A 16,570-nucleotide genomic window follows, 5' to 3' on the forward strand; every position below is an offset into this window, starting at 1 on the left:
GACCGTGCAGCAGATCTTAAAATCAATGCGCTGTCGTATGGGAAGCCAATGTAATTCCTTCAGCAGGGGTTTGGAGGGGGTTCTAGCTGGTGCGCCCATGACCAGTCTTGCTGCCGTGTTCTGGACCACCTGCAAGCGACCTATTGCATCAGCATTTGCTAGTGTCAGCAGGCCGTTGCAGTAGTCCAGACGACTGGTCACTAAGGCCTGCACAAGTGTCTTTCTGTAGGTGGCAGGGAGATACGGGAAGACACGTCTAAGTAGACCAATAGTATAAAAACACAATCCTGCAATGTAGTTGGTGTGCTCCTTCAGGGTTAACTTTTGATCCAACTTCACCCCGAGATTCTTTACATGATGTTTAGATGTGGGTGCAGGGCCAAGATCTACCGGCCACCAGTCAGGGGACCAGAGAATGCTTGCTTTACCAAAGAGCATGACCTCAGTTTTTGTGACATTGCATTGGAGGCAGTTCGTCGCCATCCAATGTGACACCGCCCTCATACCCTCAGCAAAATTCTCTTTGACTCTAGAGTCAAGGGAATTAAAAGGGTAGAGGAGCTGGGTGTCGTCAGCGTAGGAGATCGGTGTGAACCCATACTTCCGCACAATCTCAGCAAGGGGGGCCACGTATACATTAAACAATGTTGGGCTAAGACACGAGCCCTGTGGCACCCCCTTTGTGAGCCCCCTAGAGGTGGAGCGGAAGGGGCCCAGGCTGACAGATTGTGACCTCCCGGAAAGGAAACTTCATAGTGCTACACAGCTGGATGCAACCACGTTCCCTGCTGCACATGATGACACTGTCCCCCTGTGAGGTACCCTTTGCTCTGGACTGTAGAATATGTAATAGCTTTTACAATCTCCATAAGCTAGCTCAGTGCTCGATTTCTATTGCTAGCAAACTGCAGGATGACTTAAATATGTCTAAAGTGTGCTCTGCCCAAGACTGAAGCATGGATCGAAGTTGCGGTGCAATGCATGGATTCAGCTGACTGTTCCATGAAGATGCAATCCATCTGCAACAAGCCTAGAAACATTTGGACTACGCTACAGTATTATTTGGATAGACAGATTAATTCTGATACTGAAGTAACCCAGTGTGGAAATGTAAACATAATATAGAAGATGCATAATCAGTCCTCTTTAAATCCGCTTTATAAGGATAAGATGCTGGTAGGGAACACATTTGGAGGTGAATATTTATTTTTTGCTTGCAGCATTTGTGTATTCGATTATGATGATTAGTAAACTGCATGTTAATTGGCTCACTACCATCGCCACACTTTTGTTACTATTACTTTCATTGGACCTCAGATTATATTTGTAATGAACTACTCAAATGATGTTTTAATCCGGGAAAGTTAAAGCACAGCTTAAACAAAGAGGTGGTCTTACTTTCATTATTCACCTCGGGAAATATGTGCAAGGAAATGTCGAAGACTGGAGCTGCACTAAATTTGGCAGCACAGCGCTCCAACATTTCCAAAATGCAGCAATGAGCCAGCTACTCACTGGTGGTGAGTAGAGCCGTGGCAGAGCCCTGTTACTGCTGATTACGCAACCGGCTGCTGACTGTTTTAATCTTTTATTTCTATATTGGAAGCTATTTAAACAGAGTGGCGCTCAGTTCGGGCACCGAGTTTTAAACTTTAATTGTTAGCTTGGGGGCACTCTTACCGGGGGCGTAGTGTCCTGGGCTGCGATCGTCACTCCTACCCGCCCTGGTCCGACGCGGCAACCAGTACCATTGCACGGAGGGCGGGGTAGGGAGAGCCAGGCACTTCCGGGGGCCCGGTTAGCGGTCTAGTTGTGGAACAGGCAGGCAGGCATAAAAGAAGGTGGCGCAGAGGATGCTGTGTGGTGTGTAGGGCGGTGGCAGAGCCCTGTTGCCGCTGATAATGCTACCGGCTGCTGACTTTTTCAATCTTTTATTTCTATATTGGTAGCTGTGTAAACAGAGCGGCGCTCAGTTCGGGCACCGAGTTTTAAACTTTAATTTTTAGCTTAGGGGCACTCTTATCTTGGGGCTTAGTGTCCTGGGCTTGATCGTCACTCCTACACGCCCTGGTGCGATGCGGTAACCAGTACTGTTGCGCGAAGGGCGGGGTAGGGAGAGCCAGGCACTTCCGGGTGGCCAGTTAGCAGTCTAGTTGTGGAACAGGCAGCTATTTATCGAGATGCCCCAGCGCCCGTGCAGCGGGTGCGACGCTGGCGCGCTGAAGGCGCGCCAAAGGCAACCCCGTCTACGCCTGTCCGCGGCCGGAGGGGCCCGGGGCCAGTACCCCTGGTCGTGGTGGAATAGAATACCACTAATGTTTACAGGAATTATATGATCTTCGCCCCCATACCACAGACCGCTGCAAAAACAGTAGAGCAGGTGCCACCAAGAGGGGGGGCTGTAGTTACTGCCCATTTACTTTTAGAGGGGATAGGGAGGCGGAGGAGGAAACTACTAAGTTGCATTGCTGCCTGCTTAATTGCCGGTCCCTTAAGAAACATAGACTGGAGGTCCACGGCCAGCTAGTAGACGGCCAGTTTGATATAATATTTCTCACCGAGACCAGGCTGGAGGAGGAGTCGGCCCCAGACATTTTAGAGGCTGTTCCTAAGGGCTATGCGATTGGTCGAATAAATAGAAGGTCCGGTAGGGGGGGCGGGATAGCTATTATCTACAAACACCCTATTCAATGCACTTTGGAAGATATCAATATTGCCGACAGCGAGGCGGGGATTTTCACGATTAAGTTGGACCTGAGTTATATTGTAAAGGGGGTCCTGATTTATAGACTGCCTGGCCACTCCAAGGGTTTTTTGGCAAGCTTGCTGGACTATCTCATTCAGTCGGCATTGTAATATGAAAAATTCATGGTGCTTGGGGACCTCAATCTGCATTTTGAGGATATCGCCTGCCCCTCTGCCACTAAACTTCGCCAAGAAATGGCCACACTGCAACTAAGGCTTAGATCTAACGCCCCTACCCATATAAAGGGACATTTTCTGGACTCCCTGTTTACGAATTGGGAAGACATTGTAGTCCACCCCCCTCTTCCTGTCACTTGGACAGACCACTCCCTGGTTCCCTTTGCGGTAATACAACCTGGATTAAAGCGACAAGAGACTGTTAAGAAGACCATAGTCTGCCGGAGGTGGGGGGATTTTCGCAGGGACAATTCAGCAATGCCCTGGTACAGGAGGGTCCTTCTGGCGGTATAGATGCCGAAGAGACATGTACGAACTTGGAGAGATGGATCACGGAGTCTCTGGACTGTTCTCCCCCCTGAGCACGGAGGAAACCAGGCAGAGCTCAGAAATCAGCCTGTGGTTTTCAGACGCCTTGAGAGTAGCGAAAGCTGGGTGAAAACGACTGGAAAGGCGCTGGAGGGCAGATTTCTTGCAACAGGTGAGAGGGCAGTATAAAGAGGCACTAAGGAATTACCATAGGCTCATTAGAGGCGTCAAAGCAGCCCACTATCTGGAGAGAATTGATTCTGAAAGTAACTATACTCAGGACCTTTTTACGGTCTACAAGGAGATATCCTCCCTAACTACGCTGTCTGCACCGGCTGTGGGCTCAGAGGAGCTATGTACCTGAATAGCGAAGTTCTTCTCCGATAAAGTGGAGAAAATGTACTCCACCTTCCCGGACTCAGCCAGAGTAGGTGAGAAAGGGACGGAGGAGATAGAGTATGCTTAGGAGCGAGAGGGGTTGAAGAATTTTTTGACCCCCCCCCTCCCCCGGAACAGCTAATTAAAATCTGCAGCAGCATTAAGTCGGGATCTCCCAGGGACCCGGCACCACCTAAAAGGTTGAAAGGGAGTTTGGAGTGCCTGGAGCCTTACATAAGACATCTGGTGGAAACATCTTTTAGGACCTGTGTGGTACCTAGCTGCTGGAAGGAAGCTGTGGTCCTTCTGCTCCCTAAGAAACCGCAAATTAGTCCAGACCAACTTGACAATCTGCGACCCATCTCACTTTTGCCGTACTTTGCTAAGGTGGCGGAAAAAGTGGTGAATGAACAACTGAAGGCACATATTGAGGAATTTGATCTCCTCCATCCCACCCAGACCGGCTTCTGAGCACGTTACTCTACAGAATCAGTCTTGCTTTTTGCCACCGAATCCATCAGACAATTTGTGGACGCTGGTCAAATGGCGGCCTTGATCCTTCTGGACCTAAGTGCTGCCTTTAACACAGTGGCCCACCACACGCCTGTGCAATGTCTGAGGAATGGAGGGGTGTCGGGCAGTGCCCTGAGTTGGTTAAAATCTTTCTTGTCTGGGCGATGCTTCTAGGGGAGACAGGGTGATTACTACTCTAGAGTCATCAAGCTGAGTCAGGGGGTACCACAGGGATGGACCCTGAGCCCGACCTTGTTCAATCTCTACGTGGCTCCCGTAGCGGAAATTGCTGATGGGTTTGGGATCAGGGTCGTATCCTATGCAGATGACATGCAGTTGGTGGTTTCCCTGACTCAGGCACCTGCGACGTCTGCCTCCAACTTCACTGCATGCCTGCAAGAACTGGCTGCATGGATGGCAAAGAATTGCCTGAAGTTGAATGGCAACAAAACGGAGGTGCTGGTGGTGGGAAGGGCCCCAACGGTGTGATCCTAGGTGTGGTGGCCCCAGAATCTGGGGTCGACACCCACGCCGTGTGCGCAGGCAAAGAATATGGGAGTGAGGTTGGACACCAACCTTTCCTTTGACTATCAAACCAGGCGGGTGGCAGGCGTCTGTTTTGGGGTCCTGAAGGTCCTGCGGAAAACATTGGACCTACTGCCTGTGGTGGCCAGGAAGACTATGGTCCATGACTTGGTGACGTCGCGCCTGGATTATGGCAACATTCTTTATCTGGGTGCAACGACCAAATGCATGCTCCGACTTCAGGGACTGCAGAACGCGGTGGCCCGCTTGATTCTTATGCTCCCTAGAAGGTCATCTGGGAGGGCAGCACGGGGTGCATTACACTGGCACCCAGTAAAGGAAAGAGTCTTATTCAAGGCACTCTGTGTATGTCATCAGATCCTTCAGGGGACTGCTCCGTCATACCTGCCCAATCTTCTTACCCCTTATGTTCCTACACGCAAGCTAAGGTGAGGTGGGGTGGGCCGGGTGTGTGTACCCGCTGTCAAGAGAGCGAGGATGGGTGGATGGTCTTTTCGCCTTCTGGCCGCGAAAACACTGGAATGCTCTCCTGGTGGGCCTCCGGATGGAGGTCCAGAAGAGCTGCTTTAGGAAAAACCTAAAAACGTATCTCTTTCCCTGAGATAAGTAGGGTGGCAGAGGAGGATAGCAGAATATTGAGCAACGTTACCGCAGCGCGGGGACACACTGGCCATAGTGTAACCATTGCGCTTTATAAATGTACCTAAAAAATAATAATATATATTTACAACAATAGAGTGCATCCCAGTGCTTTCCCTAGCGCTGGCGCAGAAATTAGCTGCTTAGCACCAACGCAGTCACCCTTGCACCATATTGCAAGGGTGCCTGCTGTGTTGCAACGAATGAATGTTTTTGTGCAGGAAGGTATCCCTTCCCGCACATTAACAATCATTCACAGTGGTTTGCTCTTTCAATGAAAATATTTCTCCCCATTTCACATTCTAGCTCCTGCTCTTGCATGGCATTCGTTTTTTAATCTGCTTCAGATTTACAGATCATTGTAAATCTAGGGCAGCATCAAAAAGCAATGGGTGTTGCACTGGAACACTCACAGCAACACCCATTACATGCCGCTTTCACACAGATACCACTGTGCAAGGGTACCATATTTAGAAAGCAGTGATAAGCAAAAAAAAGTGGCTTAATGTCTTTGCAAATATGGAGCAGGGCATTGCGCCACAAGAATGTCATTAAAAGTGATGTTCCTAAGGCTCAATTTCCTTGTAAATATGCGCCCCTGTGTTAAAAACCAGGCATATTTACAAGCCCCTTGCGATGCCGGTGCGTCACTTGTTGTGTTGCGCTGGCAACGCAGTGTGGTGCTCCATAGTTACAAGGACACGTAAAGCCAACCTCCTTGTAAAAATGGCCCCTTTATACGCAGCACTTTGCATGCAACATTTCGTAACCCTGGGAATGCATCACAATCCTGTGCTATGAGGAGAAATACTTTTGTCTCCTTGTTTTTCCTTTTTCTATGTGTGCTGCATTCTGCAGCACACATAGAAAGAGGAAAACTCATCTATTGATTGCTTTTCTGCAGAAAGGTGTTCCTTCCTGCACATAAACAACCATACATGCAAAACAGGCAACCTTTCAACATGTGCAAGGTTATCTGCTTTAGTGCATGACAGCCAATTGTGCACCAGCACAGGGGAGCTCTCAGGGAAATGTCATATTGTTGGAAATATGACACATGCTTTTGCTTCAAAAGTAACACAGTGTGACGCATCCAAATAGCCGGCGGCACCACGCTGCGTTACTTTGTTGTAAATGTGGCCATAGTTTTATCATGTTTTGTTCCAGTATATGACATGTACTTTGGCCTAAATCTTGAGACGTTTATGGTATGGTTTGGTATGGTATGGTACAGTGAGAGCTTGCTGTTAAGAGACTTTAAGACCACTTTACTTGTTTGCCCAGTCTAGCATTACATTAAACACATTATTTGAGATGAACAGTACTTGTGAGATTACCACATGCATCCTGAAGACAGAGTAATATTAATCAAAGTATAGAAATAGAAACTTTTTGGTAATGTATCCTTTGTTCTCTTTCCTTGTCTTGCAGAATATAAAACTGAATTAGCAAATGATATTGCCTCTGAAACATCTGGGGAATTTCAAAAGATTTTAACTGCCATTTGCAAGGTATGATGTTTTGTTCTGCTCCCTCCTGTTCTGTTATGCTGCATTCTCCAGTGCTATTCTATGTTGTTATAAATTAATGCAGTAATCCCAATATTCCTGTGCTACGCCATAGATTATTTTACTGTCCGCTTAAGTGAGGCATAAAGGCTGTGTTACTGCCTCTTCTGTTTTACTTTTCTATTTAATCGATGATATCTCTATCCCAGTTGTACCCTCATGTCTAAAATAAATCTGACCCTTTGTGCATCCCTAACATGATCCTTATCCATATAGATAAATGCCGCTGTCACAACCTGTGCATCTTTTAATGTGAATCAGAAGAAAAATGCTCAGATTTACATTCACCTGCTTTAGCTTACCTTGTATAAGTAAAGCTAGTACAGTGTGGATGAAGGGTCTACATGTTTTTGTGTCATATAGCTTTTAAAAGGAATCAACATAATATTTTCCTTTCTTTGGATGGCATTTCCATTTTTATAATTTTTTGGATGTATAAGGATTTTGTTATAAAAGGGTCATTTTTAAAATAGTATTTTTTAATATATTTTTCCAAATGAATACTTCTGAAAGGGTAGGGAATAGTATTTTGTAGTCAATCAGAATTTATTTTAGTTAGTTCAGAATTTCCTATGGAGACTCTGACCTAACAATAACTGCGCAGTAACTTTCATCACTGGGTAGCTATAATTTGGTTAGCGTTTCTATAGATAATGCCTTTTTTGTGTTGCTAATAACTTTGGCGCTGTTTGATGAATCTTCACAAAGTTTTTCACAAAGTTGTTTCTTACCTAGTTTCTGCATGGACAGTTTCTGGGTGATCTATCAAGTAGGGGCTGAGAAAAACGGGTGGTCCCAAAACACAGAATTCCGATGCATTTTCCCATAGACCTATTTACCAACACTACGGCAAAAACTGCTGAACAGAATTACATCAAATTTGGTAGGAAGCTAGGCCATGTTCCAGAAAGTGTGCTTTTTGTGATTTTTCGTAAATTCATTACACAGTTTTGAAAAATTAAGGATCAAATATATTTTTATATCTACACAGTTGGGTTTGATTGACTCTTGTGAGAATTCCTTGAACTTAATAAAAAAAATAGAGCTTGGGCTAACTTGCTCAGGTAGAAATAAGGCACTCCCGGGAGCGAGCACTCTGATCGGCTGCCTGCAACATGAGATCAAATGTTGGAGGCAGCTTTTACAGGACTCGGGAACTAAGTCCCCTGCTGTGAGTTTTTTTAATTAAAACACATACAAGGGGCAGGGTAGGAATATTTAGCCCCATAGCCCTTGTAGGAGGGTCTAAGAGAGACACACCAGAGCCCAAAATGTTTACAAAACTCAGGACTTTTGGTGCTGTCTTGTGGCATTTTTTCTTGTGCCTGCACCCAGATCTCGTCATCCACCCTGGGTACCCCAACCATCCCGGGATGATTTCATATTAATGGGGAGGGTGGGTTTGAGACCCCTACTCCCATATCCTTGTGAGGGCCCCCGGACCGACCCCATTCCCTGGGCCATGCACAGTTAATCATCCCACTGCAACATTTGCAATGGTAACATTTATAACAACACTGTGCATGTTGGGGGCGTGAGAAGTAGTTACTAGAACTATAAATGTCAGTGTTTTCCTAATTTAAAAACTCTACATTGTCACTGAAATTTTCACCTAACTATAACATCACTCTAACATTTTGCCATATATATATCCATATACATATATATTATATTTATATATATTTATATCTATATATATATTTTCAACACCACTTTGCTTTTTTACTCGACGATATATATACATGTGATCAAGGCTTCACGGAGCCGAAACGCTTAATGGCCGACTTGCTGATGGATTGAATAAAAAACATTGCAGCACCTTAACTGTGGTCCGCACTCCATTATTCAAGGATATAAGTGCAAACAGTGGTGGTGGTGGAGTGTTCGAGTACATATATATCACCAAAAACTCCTTTCTCACGAACAGACGTTAATGTTATCAGTTACTTGTGGAGCGCACGGTCACCAGAGGTTTCATGGCACTAATCATGCTTCAAATTGTTGCGTAAGGACCCATTCAGAAGGCTAGCCCAAACAGCCATGTTTTAAGCGCTTTTCTGAAACTAAGTATGTTGTGACAGCTTCTCATTGTTAAAGGAAGTGAGTTCCAGAGAGTGGGTGCCAGATAGGAAAACCTGCAGCCTCCATGACGTTTGAGTTTAATAGTCGGAACAGAGCGAAGATGTAGATGAGATGAGCGTAAATTGCGACGGGGACGTGCTTATTGATCATGATATTGATACATTTTGGACTATTGCAATGCAATGCTTTAAAGGCTAGACAGCCAGTCTTGAATGCAGCACATTGCTCCACGGGTAACAAGTGGAGCTTGATCAATAAGGACCTGGCAGAGTGCCATTTTGGCTGCTTATAAATTAATCTTGCCGCCTGGTTCTGAACTATTTGCAAACGTTTGAGCAGATACTGGGGCAGACCGATGTAGAGAGAGTTTGAGAAATCCAGGCGTGAGAGGACCAATGCTATCACCACTTGAATTAGGGCTGAGTGGGTCACCAAATGAACGATCTTCCTGATTTTACGTAGATGGTATAGACTGGTGGAGATCACAGCACCCACATGTTCTCTAAGTGAGAGGTCTGCGTTGATTATATATATATATAGGTCTACCCAAAACGCGTCATGCCAATCGAAACAAGGAAGAGATAATAAGCTTACTGTGTACATGAAGCTGCTTGGTGGTCTGTGATTTCTGTATGCCGTACCGGAGAGACAGAAGTTGTTAGGATATATATATATATATATGGAGCTGAAATAAAAGCTCGTAATTCTGCACGAAGTTGGCCTGGACATTCCATTTATTTATCGTTACTTTGGATTCAAGTTTGTAAAAAAAAAAATATATATATATATATGCATATATATATCCGCCACAAAATCCGGTTAAAGGTAGGGGCCGTCAGCAGGGCGGTCCGCGTCCAGGGTACCGCAACCCTGTAACATCCAATTGCAAATAAACTCTCTCACTCCAGAAAGTTTACACGGACACCATAGATGTGCAGCAAAAACGTTGTTTATTGCAGCAAAGTAAAGCAAAGCATTTCCTCTTTTGCCTTGATCACGCTTGACCAAACGTGATCAAGGCGAAAGCTGAAATGCATTGCTTTACTTTTCTGCAATAAACAACGTTTTTGCTGCACATCTACGGTGTCCGTGTAAACTTGAACTACGACACCAGATCACTCATTAATGTGTAGGAATATCCAATTGCATGGCTCTAGTAACCAGAACGTGCCAAATTTATCCTGTATTTTAAAAGGTACGCCAGCACCTGCTATCATACCAACATTGACATTACTGGCAAATGGGAGTATTTTACTTTTAAATATTGAAGATTCTTGTGGTATGGTCGCAGGAATTCCTTAGATAGTTACCGTCAGTGAGCGTGTGGTTTGCTGTAAAAATAGATTGTTCCATCCTCCGCATGGGAAGCTTGATGCTTTCATCTGGCCAACGATTCCGACCTTGAAAGCAGAGTTCAACCAGATGAGTTGCATAAGAGCTCTATTGTCCCAGAAGGAAGTTGCCCTCACATCTGCTCGTGAAACATTTGTCCTTCACGTGGCGAACATCCGCACAGAGGTGCATGCTTTATTAAATACTGATTTACCCTTGCATTTCGGTGAGTTAATTCACACTATCTTTAATGCATCCTCCACCACAGGGCTGGCTCACTTTTTTAAAGTTGTAAGCAGTGGCCTTGTGACTTCTTTTCAAACCATATTTGGTGTGTTCCCAGCATTTTTTCATTCGGTTTTTTCCAGCCTGTTTGGTGGATTCCCCTTAATGCTAGCTCTGGCTGCAGGCGTACTTCTGCTGTTTTGTTTATTTCAAAATGGATGCACGTCCTTGTTGGGAGAAGATCTGTCACGACTGTCACTGCTCCAAAACCGAATGCTTGAGTATTATAGAGCATTGTCTCTTGCTACATTGAGTGCGGCTTATGGATTATCGTTCGATTTTTCTACTTTACATGCGTCCAGCCTGTCTTTCATTGCCTGAGTTGTGATTTCGACTGGGCCCTGGATTTGTGTCTCTGCAATACGGTGTCTCCCAATGCGGATTATGATCAGCTTATGAGCCCCTTAGTTGCTCATGAATTGCTTTGTTCTGGTGGAGGGATTATGGCCTTTGCAGCAATGCATGGAGTCCTGGGACGTTGGAATGTTTTCGCAGCGGCGCAAGATTTATTGGCACGCAGCTTCATTGAAGAAACACTGAGTTGCCCTCTGATGGTGCTTGAGGAACATGTATGTTCTTTACCTTTTTGTTGAATTGGATGATGACATGTTTTCGGACGAGAACAGTGACTTCCTGTTGGAGGCTGTTGCTACATACTTTGCATATACATTGCTGGATTGAGATTAAGCATGAGCGAATTTTGCGGATCTCGCGTCCGCGAATTTTGCGGATTTGCGGATTCGCAATCCGCAAAATCCGCGAATTCCCGCGAATTTGCGGATTTTTTTTTTTTTGTGTTCGCCCGTGTTTCTGCCAGTTCGCGAGGGTTTTGTACACTTTCGCAAATTGCGAACTTACCTGTCGGGTCGCAAGTTTCGCGAACTTGTTGTTTCTACGTGTCCAGCCTGTTTGGGACACTCTTCTTCATCACTGCCACTCTCTGTCACCACTGCCACTCTCTGACTACTCATGCCACCCTCTGGCCCACCCATGCCACCCTCTGTTTCATCACCACACCCTCTGGTTGTCCAGTGTACATTATTTTCGGCAAAGCAAATCACACCTTCCCTGCCTCAAGTGACCTGAATTAATTTGGGGCTGATTAATGTGTCACAGAATATTTTTTTAGCTGGCACCTGCTTCCTTAGTGCGCCCTGATTAGTGATCTTTTGCACTTGCTAAGTGCTTTCATTGTTGCAAAATTAGTTACAACACCTGCCCTGCCCCAACTGACAATAATGAATTAGGGGCTGATTAATGGATTTTAACTTCCAGCCTGGCTCCTGCTTGTCTCCCTTAGCTGTAATTCAGGACCTTTGTGGCATATGTGTAACTATTCTGAGGTTCAGAGCAGGGTCACATAATAGTTTCAACTGGCAACTGAACTCTGGAGGGGCCCCTCAGGAAGCACTACAGGAAATGGCTACTAATGATGAGCCTGAACTTTTGAACCTGGTAAGTAGTTACTTTCAGTTTGCTAAAATCGTATTTCTGCAATTTTGCACTTATTCGCGGGGCGCAAACTCACGCGAACTCACGCGAACAGTGCGAGCAGTGCGAGCAAAATCCGCTGCTCGCGGATTTGCGGATTTTGCGGGAGATTCGCAAATCTCGCGGATTGCGGATTTCCCGAAAATCCGCAAAATCCGCGAGCGGAACGGATTTTCCGCCCATGCCTAATTGAGATATGTCATCGCCTCTCTCTCTTCCATGACCGAGGTCACAAGTTGAACATCGGATATTTTTTATGTTTTTTCTCAGCTTCATTTTGTTGTGCCCAGACCTATTGACTTCACTATGCCCATGGCTAGAATTACTTGATTTGAAGTAGATTCAAATTATTGAATTTATTTTTTGTTCCCGTTTTCTCTCTGTGGCAATTTGAACTTGGTTCTGACAGTCGTTCTTGAACTCTGCTTTCCAAATTTGCCCTTTGTCTTATCCGTACTCGGATTAAGGGAGGGTGTAATGGAGATGGGCCTTGACTTTACACAGCATGAGCTTATTAGAAGTATAAACGCCATTTTTCCTTTCTGCTGCCTTTGCACACGGCACACATTACTATAAATGTTTAGAGCCTAGCAGACTGTTTTGCTTCACACGAGAATAATATGTTTTCCTATAGTAGCAGCCTTGCTTGGTAAGCTTTGTCTGAACAGTGAGTGCTGAGGCCTTCAAGGTTATTTCAACACAGTGGTTGTTGTTTGGTCAGATCAGCGCACGTTCTAGACATAACATATATGCAGATGTGGCCACCTCTGATTTTGGCGCTTTTAATAATGCACTGCACAGGCATGCTAATACACACTTTGGAGAACATTCGCATGCAGAGAGCTGGTGTAGAAAATGATGTGATCCATTTCTACTAGGACCAGAGGTATGGGGCCACCCTTGTAATCCCAAGAGACCTTCTATAGATATAAAATACCCTACTAGCAAGGGAGGGTGAGATCTAGATGTAATCTAGCCTTTTTCCATTTAGCATTTTAACATGCTTTCTCCTTTTGTATTTTATGGAATAGTAATTTTGCTTATAATATGTCTGCTTGTGTTAGCTAAGATACTGCGCCTGAGAACACGGCATTAGAAATAAAAATCATTACTTCATTTACTTCATTTACTCCCCGTTTTGGACTGGTATGAGAGTATAATGAAAGAGTGTTCATGTGTTCCACATTGCCTGAGGTATTCTTAGTTCCATGTTCTGGGTTGTCTAATCATTGGGGGTATGGAAGAACCAATGAGACACTGATTGCTAGTCTGGTAGGGGATTTTGGCTACTGAGGTGAGTTTTAGCACACCCTGATTCACTGAGGTTCCAAGTATCTATGCACAGTTCTGTGTATGAGCAGAATCCCTGCTACATCCCAACACTGCTATTACAATGCGGCCTCACATGGTGCCGTAGCATACTCACATTTCTAAATGGCAACTTGTGCCGCTGACATAAACCGGCCACAGCCTAGGTGAAATGGGAGTTTCTGTTAATCCCTGCACCGCATGGCAGGCATCTCACAGTACTAGGGAATTTTTGTAGAATTTCTCTAGCAGAGAGAATAAAGATTGGAATACTGTCTATGCCTGTTCAGGGGAAAGTCTTCTAAGGCCTATATAATGGAATAGCTTTTGGGTTTTATTTAATAAGAGACCACATTAACAACAATATGTAGTGTATCCTGTCTTTGTCTAGTAGCACTCTTCTTTGTGGCTTACTAGACACACTTTGGGCTGTATTTTGAGAATATAAAAGTAGGCTTTTTCTACCTGGTAAGTACCATATTGTGCATTTGATCTGCATCACTGCCAGAGCACAGGGATGCTCTGGTCAAAACATAGTTGTGTCATAAACGTGGGTTGTTTAACTAAACAATGAAACCCACATATGACAATTAACTTTTCATGCCATTGGTGGATGTGGGGACCATTTACAATGAACCTGTATGGATGTTAAATATACCAAGCATGGTGTTCCACTGTACACCAAGGTAATAAATGCTTAAGGGGGAAGCACGGGTGATATATTGTTGATTAGCAGTGGTAAAAGGTGCAGTCCTAAAGCCAGCAAAATCTGACAGGAAAAAAGGGGGACCAAGACACAAATGGGGAAATTCCTCACAATGGGCAACTACTGATTCGGAGGCACTGAAAAATGTTGCCGCTTGAAGCCATGATTCTGACGTCAACATGGGAGGCTCTCCTAAATACGCTTTATAGATGTGCCTCAGAAAGCAAGAAATCCATGATCGATGTGTTGGACAGAAACTGGAGAAGTTATCCCCAACTGTGTATCGTCCACCACTGGGAACTGGAAAAGGGAATGCCAATCTGCTTGTGGAGTTCAATGCATGAAAGGAACTGCAACGTCCTCTCTCCACAAGAAGGTGGTACTTAAAAGCAAATCCTGGTTGTTCATTGAGTTAACTGTTAAGCCATGTGATACTGTGTTACTTGGAGGAATGCACATTGGTTTGTAATGTAAAGAATGAGTATGACTGACAGAAGCAAGGTTCGATTCTGATCATTATATTAAAGACATGTTTTTGTTCAGATTTATGGACGGGTTTAATATACTATTCCATAACATGTAAGGTAGTATATATTTTTTTATAATTAAGACAATATATTTTTTATAGAAACGAAACAGCCTCAACAAACTAGAGGTCAGAAAACACCAAATACTGAGGACCTCTTTTCGAGTTGCCTGGAAAAGAGCCCATATTTTTCGCACACACACTGGATTACTAATGGGGAAATCTGGACTATTAAAAGTGGGACTTTGAGGGTCAATTCAGAAATCTGCATCCATTTTCCCCAGTAATTCTTAATAATTTGTGTTTGCTTATAGCAGCCAAAATTTCCATGTGAGAATAAACAGACCTGTGTCAACAGAGAAAATCTCATAATCCCAACATGGCCAGTATCTACAGGTGCAAAGACCATCCGTATTAAGAGGCCATTCATTAAGAGGTCTCGAGGGAGTGTGTGTCCTTTGAAACAAAAAACCTTTAGTATTAATACAATTTAGGCAAAAAAACACGATATAAATCGTGAGAAATCTTTATTTTCATTATTAACAGTCATACTTTTTTTGATCAACTTTTATTTATTAGTATAAAATATTTTGCTATTGACTTGCCCTAGTCCGTTTTCCTTTCACTGCATAATTGATCTGGCTTGTAATCCTTTTACAACTGTGATGTCATTACAATGTATTATACATAGCTTGGTATTTCCATGTTATTTGAGGATGCTGTAGATCAACGCTCTAAAACTGCCATGTCTTCATTCATTTAAAAATGTTTATATTTCTTGCACAGATTTGTACAGCTAACGCACAGTGAGAGCCTGTTGTATTTTTAAAGTTTGAAAGTGCTTTGATATGGAAATATTCCCACTTTTGTTCAACATTACAAACTATTATTGTGCATTTGTAGACATCGGTCAGGAGCCCTAACTGACCGACCTGCTGTCATCGGTTACGGCCCTGCAAGTTTGATGCAACCGAACCCTGTTCGGTCGCATTCGTTTGCTTCACAATGGAAGCATGCATTCCGAGTGGAATGCATGCCTGCATTGTGTAAAGCAGGGGTGCAGTTCATCCCTGAACCCTGTGGCCGGCACCACAAGGTGCCTGCCCCTGGGTGCAGGGATCAACCGAGGAGCACCATAGTTGCCCCCAAGCCGCCATTTGGCGGCCTCACACCCATGGGGGCCCTGCTGGGCACCCCCAGAGACAGTTTCCTACTGCCTTTTCGTGCCGGAAACACTGGCCCGAAAAGGTAGTGAGAAATTGCCATCATACTCCCATCTGTCGTAAAGAGGCGACCGGGAGAGTACTGAAGGATTTCCGGACGGCAGACGGGCTCTCCAAGCCCATCGTAAGCCATCTGGAAATCCGAGTCGGATTCCATTCCGACCGAGCCCCGACCGAAATTGGAATTGGCCCCAAAGTGTTCATTTTGTTTAATTTTGCATTTCTGTAGTCCATCCCGCCACTGTTCCTTCTGTGTCCAGGTTCTAAGACATCACTGTTGAGGACTCCTTCTGTTAGGTTTTTCATTATGTACTGTCACTCATGACCTTATTTAATGCCATTTACTTGACTGAATTGGAGGTCATTCACTATAACTTAATTTTTTTTGTAATGATTTACACATACTGCAATTCCACCCTACCTGCGCTTGAAGCTAATTTTGTAAGGCAACTGCCATTTTTTCTTTAACACCTTACCGCGGCACGATTTACCGCGGTGTGCTGAAGATTTAAAAAACCCACTTTACATGACGAGCTCAGCTCGTCATCAGCATACGAGCGCCGTAGCTGATGACGAGCTCAGCTCGTCATCAGCAGCGAAGGGGTTAATAAATAAGTGAACATTTATATTACACTTCTAACATACTGAAAATGTTTAGCTATTGATTTGTAGTTTACCTGAAAGATTTCTATGCCTATATCCTGCTTGTTGCTGCTGCTGATCTGCAAACACCAGTGGAGTA

At 44.5% G+C, this 16,570-nt stretch overlaps 1 protein-coding gene across 1 annotated transcript in view; it reads left to right on the plus strand.

Moving 5' to 3' along the window:
* LOC147727232 (annexin A1-like) overlaps positions 1-16,570 on the plus strand; it is a 221,803-nt gene that overhangs the window by 121,824 nt on the left and 83,409 nt on the right. Inside the window, exon 7 of the mRNA XM_086961277.1 lies at positions 6,739-6,818. Within this exon, the coding sequence (XP_086817403.1) occupies positions 6,739-6,818 (80 nt within the window). The remainder of the gene's footprint in view (positions 1-6,738; positions 6,819-16,570) is intronic.

The sequence above is a fragment of the Lissotriton vulgaris genome, chromosome 3_1, assembly GCF_964263255.1.
Source record: "Lissotriton vulgaris chromosome 3_1, aLisVul1.2, whole genome shotgun sequence".
Lineage (NCBI taxonomy): Eukaryota > Metazoa > Chordata > Amphibia > Caudata > Salamandridae > Lissotriton > Lissotriton vulgaris.